This window comes from Phocoena sinus, chromosome 9, assembly GCF_008692025.1.
Source record: "Phocoena sinus isolate mPhoSin1 chromosome 9, mPhoSin1.pri, whole genome shotgun sequence".
In the NCBI taxonomy this organism is placed as follows: Eukaryota; Metazoa; Chordata; class Mammalia; order Artiodactyla; family Phocoenidae; genus Phocoena; species Phocoena sinus.
This window is the reverse complement of record NC_045771.1, coordinates 90,951,826-90,968,858: the sequence shown is the minus strand read 5'-3', so window position 1 is coordinate 90,968,858 and position 17,033 is coordinate 90,951,826. Positions and strand designations below refer to the sequence as shown.

General features: G+C 42.8%; 1 protein-coding gene across 1 annotated transcript in view; it reads right to left on the bottom strand.

Moving 5' to 3' along the window:
* Positions 1 to 16,643, bottom strand: part of SLC26A4 (solute carrier family 26 member 4) — a 49,344-nt gene extending 32,701 nt beyond the window's left edge. Inside the window, exons 1-6 of the mRNA XM_032643338.1 lie at positions 16,622 to 16,643; positions 15,672 to 15,838; positions 14,010 to 14,149; positions 6,768 to 6,878; positions 4,903 to 5,087; positions 4,136 to 4,300 (exon numbers count right to left, since the gene is read on the bottom strand). Coding sequence (XP_032499229.1) covers positions 4,136 to 4,300; positions 4,903 to 5,087; positions 6,768 to 6,878; positions 14,010 to 14,149; positions 15,672 to 15,835 — 765 coding nt within the window. The 5' untranslated portion in view covers positions 15,836 to 15,838; positions 16,622 to 16,643. The remainder of the gene's footprint in view (positions 1 to 4,135; positions 4,301 to 4,902; positions 5,088 to 6,767; positions 6,879 to 14,009; positions 14,150 to 15,671; positions 15,839 to 16,621) is intronic.
* Between the last annotated feature and the right edge of the window lie 390 nt (positions 16,644 to 17,033).

Genomic DNA, 17,033 nt, shown 5'->3' with positions numbered 1-17,033 from the left:
TAAGGGAATGAGAGGAGAAGCTACTGTGCAAGCAAAATACATGCCACCAAGTGCTTGAACAAGAGTTCGAGAATCTGACTTGTAGGAAGCCTCTTGGACTTTCACTGACTATTTTTGCCCTTGCTTTAAACACAACACTAGCACATTTACTTTGTCTGCTTTCCAGAGTCAGTAAAAATTGCTAGAGGCAGATACATTGATAGTAACAAGATGATGCAAGTGATAGCAGGGTGAAAAAGGGAAAAAAAACAACAACAACAAAAAAACTACTACCACAAGCGGACACAACAACTCAAGAATTTAAGGCATTTACCATAGCAGTAAACGGCCCTACACAAACAACTCAGAGTCTTGAAGGTATTGCTGTCTGGCCCTTTACATAATCAATTTTCTGATGATGACCCTGATTAATTCATGAGCTAGATATAATACCTCAATCAATTGTCTATACAATAAAGGTTTACTCTCAATGCAAGACGGAAATATTCAAACTTAAGAACAATCAGAATACCTATCCCGATCCTAAAAACTTTCACCTTACAAAAGTGATCACTACAGGATTGCCATGTAATCTACGAGAGTCACTTAGACCTTTGAAGAAAAAGCACCTGTGGTGTATTAAAAATGTAATATGAGTTGCAAAAACCAAAATCAGTTTATATTACACAATTGCATCAAACAAGGCATATGAATATATTAATTACCTATACTGAGTAGTTATTCAGAATCTTTTTTTTAATTCTTATTTTATACTGGAGTATAGTTGATTTTACTCAGAATCTCTTATGAAAAGTTCTACAATAGAAAGCTTAATCTATGTGGAAATAAAATTCACCCATAGAAACTGAAGTAGTCAGATTGTACTCAAAGATATAGAAATGAGACTTCACGAAAGCACTGTAAAGTAATTCTAATTTAGTTTACTATTAAAATACTCAAATGTGTTTAAAATATGGATATACGTATGATTCCATATTTCAGCCTAGTATTCTGACCAGTTCAAATCAAGATAATGAAACTTTTCAGAATGGGTAATATTTTACTATATTTCCTACCATGCTTGGAGAATTTTAGAACCATTTCATTTACAGAATTTCTTCCTTCTGGGTATATGAAGCCTTAAGTTAAAAATTATACCTGATATTACATATGAGGAAATTCACTGGTTAACTTTTGGTGCCAAATTTATTTTAATTCATCTTATCTCTATGAATATAACAAATCCCTCATAATCAGCCCTTGCTGTCAGGCATTTCCTCCTACCAGAACTTCTGTTGCATATATAAGATCAACCCTTAAAATGTTACTTTCCTTTTATAATGGCTTCATTTTTACATACTGAAATAGATTCGAAGTAATGAATCTGATCGAGCTTAGTGGTAGCTTTCAAAACTCCCACCATCTGGGCAGAACTTTTCCATGTGGTTTTCCTCCTCATTAGGGGAAGAAATGGGGAGGTAACGTCAATTTAGTCAGCAAGCAGAAAGGCTTCCCTTGTCTATTGAGACAAACCATTCAGAGTGAATGGTAGGAAGACATAACCACTTGGAAATGGACTGTGTGATTTACTTACATGATTGAGTAGTTACCTTGTAGCTTGAGTATTACTAGTTCTGAATTCTGACAATTTTCCTTTCTGTCTCTTGTACCCAGCATCTCTGGCATTTGTAAACAAGTTTCTATTTTTCTTTCTTTCCCAATATTTCCTCCTCCCATTACTTGTATTCATTATTTCCTTTTTTTTTTTGGAGGAAGGAGCAGGCAGGCGATCCAGAGCACAAGCTTATAACAAAAGGGATGTTAACTACATTCCAGGGACAGCATCTTACAACAATCTTACAGTCTTTCCTGGAGGAATCCACAGCTGCCCTGCATGTGTTGAAGGATTCTTTCACGAATAATCGCAACTGGTAATATCATAAGCAGAATTCTCTGTTCAGGTACTGAGTGGCTCATTCAACCCTTATGCAATTATTTCCAGACCTGCTGATTCTTTTTTTTTTTTTCCAGAGGAGCAAGCTTATATTCATCCTCACACAAGAATGATTGAAGTATCTTTATCCAACTTGGCTGGCCTGGGAGGAATTGCTTGCAGAATTCTGTAACACATTCTAACCTGAGGCTTCAAGAATAATGTTCAACAGGACATAAGTCACATAATAGTTCAAAAACTATTTTTGACCTTGTTCTAGTGTTTCCCGGTTACTTTGGTCTCTGTTGAAAGTGGGGTTATCTGCAGCAAGCTTCATCTTAAACATAGTCCTAGGAGACCAGAAGGACTATTTCTGTCCCCTGGGTGCAGAAGTCCAGCAGCGGCCAGAGACCCAGGTCACCCATCGGCCTAGGCCTCCTGTGATCTGTGAGGATGCAGGCCTAGCGATGTTCACACGAGGAGGCGAGCACACTCAGTCGGAGTGTCTTGGTGGATTCAGGAGTAAGTGGGTTTGTACAGGGAGTGAACAGTGCCTGGCACACGGCAGGTTTCAATAAATACTTATTGAAAAGATGAATGAATGACAATGAAGGAATAAATGAATGAACAGTTGATAGAGAAAGTAGGAAAGCAAAAAAAAAAATGGTGTGTAGGGACTGCAAAAGTGAGACAGCCTCTCAGAAAAAGGTAGTCAGAAGGTCTCAAAGCAAACCAAGGTCTTAGTAGGAAAAAAAGTCAACAATGACAGAAATAATGATGAATGAAAAAACAGCTGCTAATAGGCTGGGTCCTTGGGAAGTGAACAGTAAGTTCCATGAGGTCTGCTCATCATGATAATGAAACAATAATGAACTGAATTGTTACTATGAGCCTGCTATTGTACTAAGTGCTTTACACAAATTTTCATTTTTAATCCTCAGAGTGCTAGCAAGCAGCTACTCTCATTACTCCCATTTTACAGCTGAGAACACTGAGGCTTAGAAAAGTTAAATATGACATGACCAGAATCACACGTGTCATAGGTGGTGGAATCAAGACTCCAACTCAAGCCTATTTAAGTTCAAAGTCTATGATCTTAATCACTATGTTAAACTGCCTCCTCTCCCTAGTCCCACTGCCTAGCACAGTATCTGGCCTGGAGTAGGCACTCGGTATGTCTGTTGAATGGACAGAGTAATGTGGGATTATGGCACTGCTGAGCAAATTCCTGTCCACCTCACTAATTTTTAGATATGTATGCATGGCCTTACATCATTTTAGAAGCTAATACATGGGTCATTAAAGGACTCAAACTCATTCTTAATGCTGGCACATTGTATTTGCCTTGTATCATTCTCCCCAAGCTAGGGTGACATCATGTTACTATTACCACCATTTTTCAAGCGTTGATAACATGCTTTATATAGAACATACATTTAGATCCAAGAACTTTTTCAAATCTAATTAGTGTGATCTACATCCTTCTTTTGCATCTCTTTTGCATGTTGAATCATCTCTGAATCTAATGTTCCTCTTCGTCTATAATTGCTGAGACATTTACATTATGCATTTTATGGACTCTCACAGTTAAAAAGGGCTTTAGAGATACATCTCCAATCATTTCACTTTATAAATAAGACAGAAAAGCCTTGAGATGTGAAATAATAATTTCAAAACAACACTTTTTTTTTTGACTACTTGTTATATGCCAGCCCCTAGGCCAAGTGCTTCTCACATATCCTTATTTAACTTAATTGGTAGATATTACCACCAACTCCATTTTGTGGAGAAGGAAGCTGAGGCATGGTGATTTGCTCATGTGATAGTGCAAATAATAAACAATAGGGTCAGGATATGAATCCCGTTCATCCAAACTGAGCTTTCAGCCACTGTCCTACACCATGTGTCCAAGGTCACTTAGCTTAGCAGAGGCAAAATTGAGAATGGGGTTCCAGTCTGCTGCCTCCCAGGCCAGTCTTCACTGTAGCACTTTGTTTTCGTTAATATTTTTAAGAGTAATGATCCTTCTGCAACCATTTTGATCAGCTGAGAAAAATGTTTTGCAAAATCTGCCTTTTTCAATGTTACCCCTGATTCTACTGCTTCTTTCAGAGAAGAATGTTTTCAGTGGCTCCCAAAGTATGGCATGGAGGAACGTACACACTCCAGACTCAAGTTCAAGAGGAAAAGTGAGCCATCCCTGGATTAAGAAGCAGCACTTACATAGATAATGGAGAGAATTCCATTATAGTTTTTGGTTGAAACATTGAGGACAATCTTTAGCTGTGAGACCAACACTTGGAAGGCAGCAGCTGTTGTGAATCCACCAACCAAAGGATCTGCCAGGTACCTCACAATGAATCCAATCTGCAAACCTCCAAATATCAACTAGAACAAGAAGAAGGAAGGAAAAATTAAATGTTTGCCTGGGAGAAGGATCAACCCTTTTGAACTATTAATGAATTAAGCTTAACACCAATTAAAACTCTGGTAGCCTGCCGATAACACAAAAATACTTGTAGGAAAGAAATCTGAATTTCTTAATGCCCTCTCTCCTCCACCACTCTAAAATTTGAAAACCATTTGTAGTACGAACATTAAGTATTTCTAGATATGTAATAAGAAAAGAAAAATTCATGTAGCTTATTTCTGTGACTTGCAGTTTCCATGGCTCTGCTCAGCAGAACATTTTTTTTCTCTTTATGGGTACTGGCACATTTCCCTTCTCTTATTCTCATTTGAATCACACATGTTCTTCTGCCTTTTTTTTTTTTTTTCTGCCTCTGACTTTGATGATTAAGTGAGCCTTAATAAGTGGGGGCTTGCTGACTATTTTAGCATCTGACCTAAAACAATATAACTTAAAGAATAACTTTGAGGGGTCGGTAAATTGTTTTGCTTTTAAATGAATCTTTAAGTCCACATGCTCTACAGTTAATTCTTTCAAATACAAATCATGCCAATCTGTATATTCCTTGTAAGCCCATTACCTGTATGATTCCAACCAAAAGAGTAAGGGTGCTCGCAATCAATACTCTTGCTTCATCTCTAGCTGCAGAGTCTATCATGGTGGTATTCAGTGTAGTTCCATTACTGCTGGACATGAGAAAGTGTTCGTCGGGGGCCATGCTCAGAACAACAGATCCCACCATTAAACTGACCACTGGGAAAGGTCCTGGGGAAAAAAAGTCTCTTATCAACTAATAATTATCAATCACTTGTAAATCAACTATACCTCCATAAAAAAACTTTAAAAAATTATTATTATTAATTGCAAATGTTTAGGCTCAACATGTCTACATAGGATTAGAAAGATGTGTGAAGTAATTAGCTGTGATTGGGAAAATACTGTTTGTTCACAAAAAAAAGCTAAAAAGTAGATGCTTCAATGCATTCATGACCCAGAAATGAGCAAGAGAGACATGTAGGTGGGTCATTGTAATACAGCTTTCAGACTGCTTTGTAAGCACACAGGAAGGGTGTCTAACCTATCTGTGTGTGATCTTTACGTATATGGGTGGGACATGGGGGGTGGAGGGAGGAGTTGTCAAGAAAGGTTTCCTGGCAGAAATGGCATACTAGCTGAGTCATTACTTGTTCCATCTTATTTTTATTCCAGGTAAGTTCATTTCCTAGAGCATCCAACGTCCTGATCTCTGTGGAGATAAGGACCTTGATCAATATCACCTGATCAAAATTATGTTAAAGAAATAGCAAAGGGAGTATAGAGTTTCTCTTTTTCTCTTTCCAAGACAAATTTTTTCATATCAAATGCCAGTCTGTAAGATTCTACGTTTCAAAGGTACTTTTCTTTCAGCAGCTGCTCCATTCACTACTGATGTTTTTATCCATGATGATGATGATCCTATCCTTTGATCATGGAAGGCTTTAACAGCTGGGAGGGCTCAGTACCAAAATCCAGTAACCCGGAGTGTCTAAATGTATAGAACACCAAAGAGAAACAAATCAGCTTCTGTGTTCCTCACCTCGTCATGCATTTGATACTGATCTACTCTCCCAGGTGAGAAAGTTATTTTACTCAATAACCTCATTCTGAGCTCCTTTTATAGACAAGGCAATATGCCAGACACTGGGGGAAATACAACGAAGGATAAGGATATGGGCTGGGGATATAGTAGTAGATGGCTGCATTTGTTTCAAAAGGATTGCCCAGGTACACATGTCTAGCCAACAGATGGATGTAGGCGAAAAGTTATCTCAAGTGTAAATGTCAATGTTGCAAAATAGCATTAAAACACTCATTTACTAGAACATTTTAGCAGAAGAAAATTCAAATTTTAGGAAGTTCAGGAAATAAATCTATTTTGGGCCATACCAAGAAGGACAGCCAAGCTCAGTTTCTAAATTGTTGTGGCACGATTTTGCCAGTCTTCCAATATTAGTGACTTAAAATAAGTATGCTCTTTAATAAGACAATGAATATGTATTTGATGAACATAATTTAGTAGAAGCTAAGTTAATCTAGTAAAACAGCAGGTTTGAAGACCTCTTGAAGATTTTTTTTCCCTTGTCATTTTTGATTTTAGAACACTTTCTAAATATAGAGTCAAATGTATTACATTTTTGAAAAGCAAAACATGCTAAGATTTGAAGGTAGGCTACAATTTTTTAACAATCTTTCAATTTTCTCCTCTTCATTAAAAAAAAGGGGATTGAGTGTAAAGCTTACACTTTACACTTAAGAACCACTGCATCATTGAATAGGAAAAGCGGGTAAAGCACTGATGCCCTATCTCCCTAGAAAACATTAACAAAGATATGGAAGCAGAACACACATAATATAGCCCAAACACGTTAAATGTGAACAAATAGAATTGTATATGCTTATAATTACCAACTGAGATGTGTCTTGATGTTCCGAAGATAAAGTATGTCAGGATAGGAAAAAAAGCCGAGTAGAGACCATATCCAACAGGAACAGCAGCTAGTAGAGCATACGCCATGCCTGAAAGTACATCCAAAATGATCAAATTCAGAAACAAAAGTTATGCTTTATGTCTACGGTAGAGAGAAAGGCCTTTTCATAGATCTCTTCAACTTACAGCTCATTCTGAGTGATTTCCTTACTATGCTAGGATGCAGAACATGATTCAAATCAGCTGGGATAATGATTGCAGCTCACGTATCACCTGCTCAAAGGAGCCGACTCAACTGATTAGTAGTTTAATCATCAGGTGAGTGGAAAAAGAAAGTCAAGTCAGTTGTTGATTAAAAACGTGATCGAGGGCTTCCCTGGTGGCGCAGTGGTTGAGAGTCCGCCTGCCGATGCAGGGGACATGGGTTCGTGCCCCGGTCCGGGCAGATCCCACATGCCGCGGAGCGGCTGGGCCTGTGAGCCATGGTCACTGAGCCTGCGCATCCGGAGCCTGCGCTCTGCCACTGGAGAGGCCACAACAGTGAGAGGCCCATGTACCGCAAAAAAAAAAAAAAAAAAAAACAAAAACAGCTTGATCAATTCAGTTCAAAGGCTCAGGCTGGGTTTGTCTGAATTCAGTGTTTCAGTGTTGTGAGGAACACAGTCATTGTTGCCTGCCCTTTCTCCTTTCTTGTGGGGGAACAGAAGTTAGATCCAAACAAAGAAAAAAATCTGACCTTTGTACACAGCATAGGCTCTCCACTAGGAGATCAACACCTTCGCTAGGCTATCCCAAGTGGCTTCTGGGTCCGTGAATGTCACACTGTATGGAGAAATCTCAACCTTTCTGTGTACATGGCAGTGGAAGACAATAATGAGTTGGCTTTTTGTTTGTTTGTTTTTTGCCTTAAACAACAAACATCTGTTTCTCACAGTTCTGAAGACTGAGAGCTTCAGGATCAAAGTACCAGCAGTTTCAGTGTCTGGTGAGGGCCCTCTTTCTGGTTTGCAGATGGCTGCCTTCTTGTTGTATCCTCACATGGCACAGAGCGAGTGAGCTCTGGGCTCTTCCTCTTTTTATAAGGGGATTCTACCTGATTACTTCCCAAAGGCTCCCACCTCCAAATATTATCACAATGGGGATTAAGGCTTCAAGATAAGAATTTTGGAGGAACACAAACATTCAGTCCATAGCCCTTTCCTTCTCCTGGGGGTTTTTTTGATTAAATACTTCTTAGGTAGTCAGCACATCTTACTCTATATTACCCCCCTACATTTTACTCACAGTGAGAGAAAATCAAGCCCTTTGACCTTTGGGTCATTAATAAAGGATTACATTTATAACAGTAAAAAAAAAAAAAGTGGCAACAACCTAAATATCTTGGCCTCTGAGTACCCAAAATTATTTACTGAATGAATGTTTCAAAACAGGGAAGTGGTTAACTAAATTATACTGTAATTCTATGAAATGAAGTTGATGTGCTACATAGAAATAATTTACTACTAATAATTTACCTATCTCTAGTACAATAAAGTGCATATAAGAAATAAGTGAGAAAAGGCAGGACTCAAAATAGTGATCAGGGAATTTCCTGGTTATCCAGTGGTTAGGACTTGGCACTTTCACTGCCATGGCCCAGGTTCAATCCCTGGTCAGGGAACTAAGATCCCACAAGTGAGCAGAGCAGCCAAAAAAAAAAAAAAACAAACCACAAAATAGTGATCAGTATGCATGCTTCCACTTTTGTTAAAGTAAACGTGTTTGTTGTATGCATTTAAAAATATGAAAAGATTTAACAGAATTCAGGTACACAAAGACTATAATATAATAAACACCCATGTACCCACCCTCTAGCTTAAGAAATAAATTATTGCCAGTACAGTTGAAACTCTCTATATACTCTTTCTCATTCACATCGTCTTTCCTCCCTCCACCCTCAGGAATCAACCACTATCCTGAATTTAGTGCTTAACATTCTCAGACATTTCTTTATACATTTCCGTAGATGTGCATTTATGTGTCTAGTAGGATATTTACTAAAATATGGGTTTAGTGGGTTATCTATATGCTAGGATCAAAGGAGACTTCTCATTTGTTGAAGAGGTATTTTTTTCATGTTCCTTATATGTATTTTCTAGTTTCCCACAATAAACATTCATTCATTCATTCAGCAACTATTGATTATGTACCCTCCATGTGCCAGGCACTGTTGTAGGTTTGGGGGAATATGGGAGTGGACAAAACAAAGTCTCTGCCCTTAGAGAGTTTTCATTCTAGAAGAATCTGTATTACTGATGCAAATGTTTTCATATATAAATTACAACAAGGAATTGCAATAAACAGTCATCCCAAGAGCATAGAGTAGAAAGGTGAGGCCACAAAGGGAAGACAAGAAAAGAAGGAGCAAAAACAAAAGCAAAAAAAAAAAATTTTTTTTTAAATATTAAAAAATAAAAGGTGGCGCAGTGGTTGAGAGTGTTTTTTTCAAGTATCTGTATTTTTTTCAAGTCTATGTATTATTTTCAAGTCTTTCTCAAACTTCCACTTGCCTAAACTGGGCTCTGCAGTCCTTACAGGCCTGGAAAATGGAGGCTTTTTCAGTTTTCACGAAGTATCCCATTTCAGGACAACTGCTACTCAGATATACTGTAATCATAAGGGAATTTGGTACAACAATTTTGAAATTACATAATTTGTAAAGAAATCTAAGCCATTGATTTAAACTATGGAATCTCTTGTGTTGGCACCCTTCCTATGTAGGATGGTGGCATGTATTGATAAAGGTGCTAGCAAACATTCGGAAGCATCTAGAAGGCAAAAGTATCCATAGAAAGTAGAGAGCAGGTTCCCCATAGGTACGATTAAAAATAGCACTAGGGGGCTTCCCTGGTGGCACAGTGGTTGAGAATCCGCCTGCTGACGTAGGGGACGTGGGTTCGTGTCCCGGTCTGGGAGGATCCCACGTGCCGCGGAGAGGCTGGGCCCGTGAGCCATGGCCGCTGGGCCTGCGCATCCGGAGCCTGTGCTCTGCGACGGGAGAGGCTGCAGCAGTGAGAGGCCCGAGTACCGCAAAAAAAAAAAAATAGCACTAAAAGGGCTGCACTGATTTCTTGCTGCCTAGTGGGAACTTTTTGTTAATAATAAAAGTAAAAAAGATTTCATGATCCTTAGCATTTCTGGCTTCTCAGTAACTCCGATGAGTTTTTCCCTACCCCTCAGCTGCCCAGCCAGTGATTATATTGGTTATATCGTGGACCTTGCCATCCCTAGAAACTGCAGCGCCACCTCTGAGATCTCAACGTTGAGCCTCCTGCTCTCCACCTACAGCCACCTAGCCTCTCCGCTCACCTACTCCAGAATCCTTACTGCAACATTTCTTTGTCCTCAGGAGGCTTCTAATCCATGAACGGATCCACTATCCTTGGCAGCCTCTCATATTCACTTGCCTCCTTGTCCATAGAATTTTCACAAGTACTCTGAACTTCCTGGCTTCACTCTCTCCTTCCCCTGTCTTCTCTGGTAAAGCCCCAGTCTGGCCAAACCCAAGCATCACCCTATTCCATGCCAGGATTCAAGCAGCTGGATAACTGAACTAAAGTTCTCTCATTTGGGCTGGCCAGTTTCACATAAATTTCATGATCGCAAGCCCCAGATGGGAACTCCACACTGCCTGGCCATCCAATTTCATTTCCTCAGGAAGTGTGCTTTTCCTCACCCCGAGATAGCTACTCAGACTTCCCCTACTTCCCTCAAACTCCCCATCCCCCTTCTCTATACAGACACTGTTTAGAGATGAATCGTAGACTTCATCCAAAACATGGACTCCATGAGATGCCTGTTGGCTTTTTACCAAAATTTCCAATCTCTCTGCATCTGCACAGTTTTGTCTGTCTTTTCTCCTTTGGAAATGGAGGGAAAATATCCCACCTATCTTTAAGGAGCAGCCCTCCCACTTCTATCCTTGAACCGATCTACACTTGCCCCTTCTTGTCACTTTTAGTTGTTTCTCCTCTACCTCATGGACCACAGATCTCATGGTCCACTGGGTCACATCTGTGTTCTAGTACCTCCTATATTAAAAGAAAAATAAATCCTTCCATCACTTTATCTTTGCCTTTTATGCCTCTGTTTACAGCCATTTCTCTACTCTGCTTCACAGCAAACCTTCTTAAAAGTATTGTCTGTGTTCCATCACCAAGAGCATTCCATACTACAGACCCCTCTATCCTTAAAAAAAAAAAAGAAAGAAAAGAAAACAACTCCTCTCTTGGCTTCTGACCCCACATTCCTCAGACTGTTCTTTTTCTCTAACTTCCTGAGCCCAACCTCCTCATGTTTCTTTGTGGCCCCTCCTCAACTCCCCAACCTTTAAGTACTCCAGCCCCATTCTCCCCACCATCTGCCCTTTCTCCCTAGGTAGTTTCAGGCATTACCACTCCTTTAAATATCACCTCTAAAGTGATGCTTTCTGGACTTTTATGTCTAGCCCAGACCTCTCCAATGACCTTCCCACTTCTAGTATCTCCAACTCCATATTTGGCGTCTCAAATGTGGCATGTCCAAAAGGAAATGCTTGGTTTTCCATCCCAATCCTGGTCCTCAGCCAGTCCCAATCCATCAGTATATTACCCATGATTCCTGCTCCAAAATACATTTCAGGGGACTTCCCTGGTGGTACAGTGGTTAAGACTTCTCACTTCCAATGCAGGGGGCGCCGGTTCAATCTCGGGTGCAGCCAAGCAATGTATATATTTATTTCAGATCTGTGCAGCTCCCTCTAATCTCCTGCTTGATTGGCTTCAAGCCGAACCATCTATCCTCAGGGCTGGGATTTGGGAGAGGCAAGCGAGCAAGCGAAGTGCCTGGGGCGCATTATTGAAGAAGGCACCCAGAGAGTAACTCATTTAAGCATCTTAATCCTGGCCCTGTCTAACCTTATCTCCTCCTGTTCACTCCCCCCAGCCCGCCCCCTCCTCCACCCACACTGGAATTCTTCCCGTTCCTCCCTTGAAAATACTATGCTCTTTTTGACCTCAGGGACTTTGCACCTTTGCCTGGTACACCCTTCTTTCTGCTCCTTACACGGCTGTCTCCTTCCCATCCTCCTGACCCTGATTAAATTTCACCCCCTCAGGAAGCCTTCCTTGACCATTCTAACTAAAATAAACACTCCATCCCCAAATTAATCCCTATTCAAGCCTATTTAATCCACCATAATAGATATCACAATCTGTAATTATTTTTCTATTTATCTGCTTATTTATTTAATTCCTCTGTCTTCCACTTAAAATGAGCTCCGTGAGGTCAGTACCCACCCATGTCTGTCAGTAAACCACTGAATCCCCATGGCTGGCCTGCATATGTTATTAGATGAATGAATGATGATGAATGATGAATGAACATATGAACGAACCACGTTCACCTCCCAGAAATTCACCTTACAAAGATAACTTCATAGAGATCATGTTTCTGGAAAGCGTATCAGTCATAAAGTGAGGAACTGCATCGTTTGTAAATTAAGATCCTAGGAATTAGACTCTGGGTTCAAATCCCAGCTCCACAACTTACCAGCTCCATGACCTTGGACAGGATGCTTAATAAACGAAACTAAAACTAAAGTTAATTCTTATAAGATACTTGTCTATGAACACTTGGGGGACACAGCTTGAAACACCATTTTTCATACATAAAGATGATTCATTATCAGGAATGCAATTCAGTCCTCTTTAGTAAAGCTTTCCAGGGCCACCTATTTTGTGCCAGTCTCATGCTAGGCACTGGCTAAACAAATATGAATTAGGCAGTTCCTGTTCCCCAGGAGCCACAGGGCATTGCCATGTCACAGCTATTAGAGTCCACTGTGTACACGGCACTTGGCATCATCTAACGGCACTTGGCATCATTTAACGTATGAACCGCACTGCCCCATCCACCTTTGTGATTGAAAACATGGTTGGCCAGGCTGTGGCTCTGCACTGGGGCCACAGAACATCTTCCTTCTCTGTGGGAATCTCCCTGGCCTCATCTGAATAATGCTGAGAGCTCTATAGGCAAATTTTGTCTCATGGCATTGCTCAACCTCTATTACTAACTTCTGAAATAGTCCATTTCCAAGCCATCTCTCTACACACATTTCTACCCCACCCTACTTCCCATCACTTGGCAAACTGAGACTTAACCTTCAGGGAAACAGCTCTGATGACTCCTCCTCTAGGAAGCCATTCCCAGTCTCCGAAGGCTGGGTTGAGTGCCCCTGTGTGCACTCCCTTCCCAAGCAATGTTACCCCTGCTACGGTTGGTCCTTCCATTGAATTGTTATCTATCTCCTCATTGGACTATGAGCTCCTTGAAAGCAGGTGGTGCATCTTATTCATGTCAGAATACCTAGTGCCTGGCACCTACTAGATACTCCATAAAATGATAATAAATAAATGAGATTTCTGTTTTCATGGTCCAGAAGCTTTGTAGAGTTGAGGCAAGGGCAGAAGCAAGACGATGCGGGTGGAGGACAAAGGAGAATGCCCATACTGCTATGCACCAGCCATGCAATAGATTTCCAAGATGTTCATGGAAATGTGGCATAAAGGCAGTTTAAAAAATGTCCTGTGTTGGGACATTTTGCCAAAAGATTAAAATACGGGGATGGATTTAAAAAGGGGAGGGGGAGGTAAGGGGAGAAAAAGCTACTTACGTGTAGTCCAGGCTAAAATACGTCCTTCCCTTTCCCTTAAGTCAGTTTCAAACTGCAGGTCAAGACCATGTATGCAATGTAAAATAATTTAACGGCCTACAATCATCATTTAAAAAATATAAGCAGAATAGAATAGGACAGAATAGAAAATAGCAGAGTGTATCACCTGTAGTGAGGGTAAATATTATTTCACAAAACTTGAGATATGTGTGTATAGATCATGATGTAATACAGATTTCTTACTGTGAGTTCTGGTCAGTGAAAATTGGGAAGCTGCTGCTTAGGTGATAGGGCTCTAGTTGGAGCCATTCAGCTAAAGAAGCAGCAGGGCTTCCCCGGAAGAGAACTCCAAGGAAGAGGAGAAACAGGGGAATCTCACCACTAAGGGGCAGACTCTGGAGGAAAGATGAAGGCTGTGGAAGGTGAGCAAGCCTTTGTTGCAGACCCATGGGAGCAAGGGGAGAGTTAGGAACGGCTGCTGGAGACTGCAGTTCTCCATAACTTGGGAGCTAGTCCACCACCATCTTACCTTGCAGTGTCCCCACTAGCCCAGTACTAAATCCCGAAATGGTATCACTAAGCAGCCATTCCTTGATCCGGTATTTGGGGAGCCAGTCCAAGATGGGCAGGAGAGTCTTCAGCACACCAAGGGTTCTCTTTCTTGAACAACTGTCAAAAGGCAAGAAAACTGGACTTCCAATCCAATCTGCGTCACAGCCCACTGCAAATCACAAAGTTTTGAACTGAACTCTGCTAATGTTTCTATTTAGAAAAAAGGATAGAAACTGCATGGAAAATACTAACAGTGAAGTGCTTACCATGTCTTTGCCAAGAACTCTATTTACCCTTTTAAATGTACTGTACTAGAAAACACAGGATTAAGTGTTCCTTCCCCTCTCCCACCTTCTTAATCCTCTGAGAAAATATCCCTAAGCAAGAACCCATTTTCTGGTCCAGCCCCAGATTGATCAATGTAGGGTCTTTAAGTGGAGATTAATTTTTGGACTTCTAACCCAGGCACTTTCTTCTTCTTCTCTTTTTCTTTCAAGAAACATAAACAAACTCTATATATTTTGGCAATAGGATCTTGGAGCCAGTTTTTACAACCCTTAACATGATGAATCTATATCTTGCTGCACCTTGCTATCTAGTTTTTAAAATTCAACAACCTATAGGTAAAAGAAGAAACATATTAAAAGTAGGTGAACACTATTTGACTCCTGATTCAAATAAATTATTTTAAAAATTATATTTATGAGACAATTTGAAATTTTGGACTTAATTTTTTACATTAAGGAATTTTTAAATTTTTGTGTGTGATAATGGAATTGTGGTTGTATTTTTTGAGTGTCCCTAAAGATATATACAGACAAAATAAAAAACAAAAAAACAAAAAGAAACACCATATGGGACTTATGTTAAAAAAAAAAAGTCGAGCGGGGCAAGTATGTGGTGAAACAAGATTAACTTTGAGGTGATCATCTTTGAAGCTGGGTGATGGGTAAAAACATGGGAGGGGGTTCATTACACTACTATGCCTACTTTTGAATGTGTTTGAAATGTTTTATAATAAAAGGTTTTTTAACAGAAAAAAAATCTAGCAGCAGCTGATAGTTCCCTTTTTGTTTGTGATATCTACTTACGGGTGTCCCGTTTGGGTTTAGAGATTGATGGAGGTTCTTCTCGGGGCGCCCTACTGCCTGACAGTGGACAGCTTGGAGCACAACGCGCTCCGTGTTCTCGCCTTCACTTCGTGTCTCTGAGTGGCATCCGTCCTAGATGAGTCTGGGGCTTTCAAGGATTCTTGGTCAGGTGACGGGTTACCCATCACCTCTCTGTAATCGAGCACCTTGCTCTCCCTCTCTCCTCAGCCTAGCCTTCACGAGAAGGCCGTAGGGACCCTCTGTACCCCAAGGCGCACTCCAGGTGCCCTCAAGAGAGGAAAAGGAGATGCGGCTCCCCGAACACACCCTCTCCAAAGATGAGCTTCCGAGACTAGGGTCGATTCGGGCCGAGAATGATAGAGCCACTCTCCCACCGGGAAGGCCAGAGTCCGTGAGCTGACCGAAGCCGGGTCGACCCTGCAGGGCGGCGCAGCATCCCACACTCCGCCGCCGGGCACGCCCGCGGGTCGGTGCGCCCGGATTCCCGGCTTCACTGAGCCCCGCGCCCCGCCCGCCGCGGCTGCTACCTGCAGCCCTTGGCCAGGCTCTCCCGCAGCGTCTTGCGCTCCTGCAGGCGCCGCTCGTACTGCTGCTGGAAGGCGAGCTCGCTGTAGACCGGCCGCGACACCACGTAGCTGCAGCTGTACTCGGGGAGCGGCGGCGGCTCCAACCTGCCGCCCGGCGCTGCCATGACCTGCGAGGCGGAGGACGACGAGGAGGGAGGAGATGGAACGAGGGAAGAGAAGAGGAGGTGAAGACCGCCCGTTAGCCGCCCCCGGTCGGCCCCACCTGTTGCAGCCGATCCCCGAGACCCTGGTCCGCGCGCTGCCGCCCTCTGCGCCCGGGCCCGCCACCCCCGGGCGCGCACCTCCAGCCTGCAGGGGGCCCTGAGGACCTCTGGGTCCCGAGCCTGCACCTGCCGCCTGGCGCAACCGGACTTTAATAAGAGAGTGAGCCCGGCGCTGGGGGGCGGCGGGAGCCCGACCCAGTCCCCTCAGATGGGCAGCCAGGGCGCTGTCCGCGTCCTGAAATCTCCCCAAACCCGGGCTGGGGCCCGCGGCGCGCAGGGGGCAGGAAGGGGGACCCTGTGAACGTCCCTCTCTCCCCGCACCCAACCCAGGGCGCAGCACCAGGCGCGCCCTGGGAAAGAAGCACAACCCCCGGGGCCGGGCGTGGAACCCTCAGGCCATGCTCCCCGGGTCCCGAGGCTGCGCGCGCGCTGCAGGCAAATTCCAGCAGCCGGGCGCGCTCTCCCGGGGACAGAACTTTGGGCGGGTGAGCAGGTCTCACCCCTCGGCCTGTTTTCCTAGCTTCCTTCTCGCACTCAGCTTCTCAGAAAGAAGGCTGTACTGTCCCCTGCCCGGCGGCTCTGTGTCACCCCACCCCCTCCACTAGTCCCATACCCAACCAGCGGTGCCTCCCCGGGAGTTAAGCCAGGGCAGGGTGGGGTGCGCTGCATCTTCAGCGACGATCTCACCTGCTTCGGCTCAAGTCCGGCCCGGAATGCCCCCGGGACAGCCGTTCCGCCGCCTTTATAGCGCTCGCAGAAGGCAGTGAGACGTTTTATTTATGGAGCAACAGAGACACCTTAGTCCAAAAGAGGGACACACAGGCAGCGGTCTTTTCCCCACCTATCCTACCGGGAAAAAAAAAAAATCCGACCCCTCCCGAATTCTTTCCCTTTCCCGAACCAGGAAGGCTAAGAATCTTACTGGCTGTCACCCAGGGGCCACCCGAATCCTCACTCGCGCCCTAATTACTAACGTGGGTTACGAGGTCAGGGGCGAAACAGCCCCTGGGGAGTTTATTACGGAGCGCAGAGCCCAGCGTGGAAGAAGAGGTCAGCTATTGCGGGGAACGCTGACCTTGACCCCTAGGTTGTATGTATC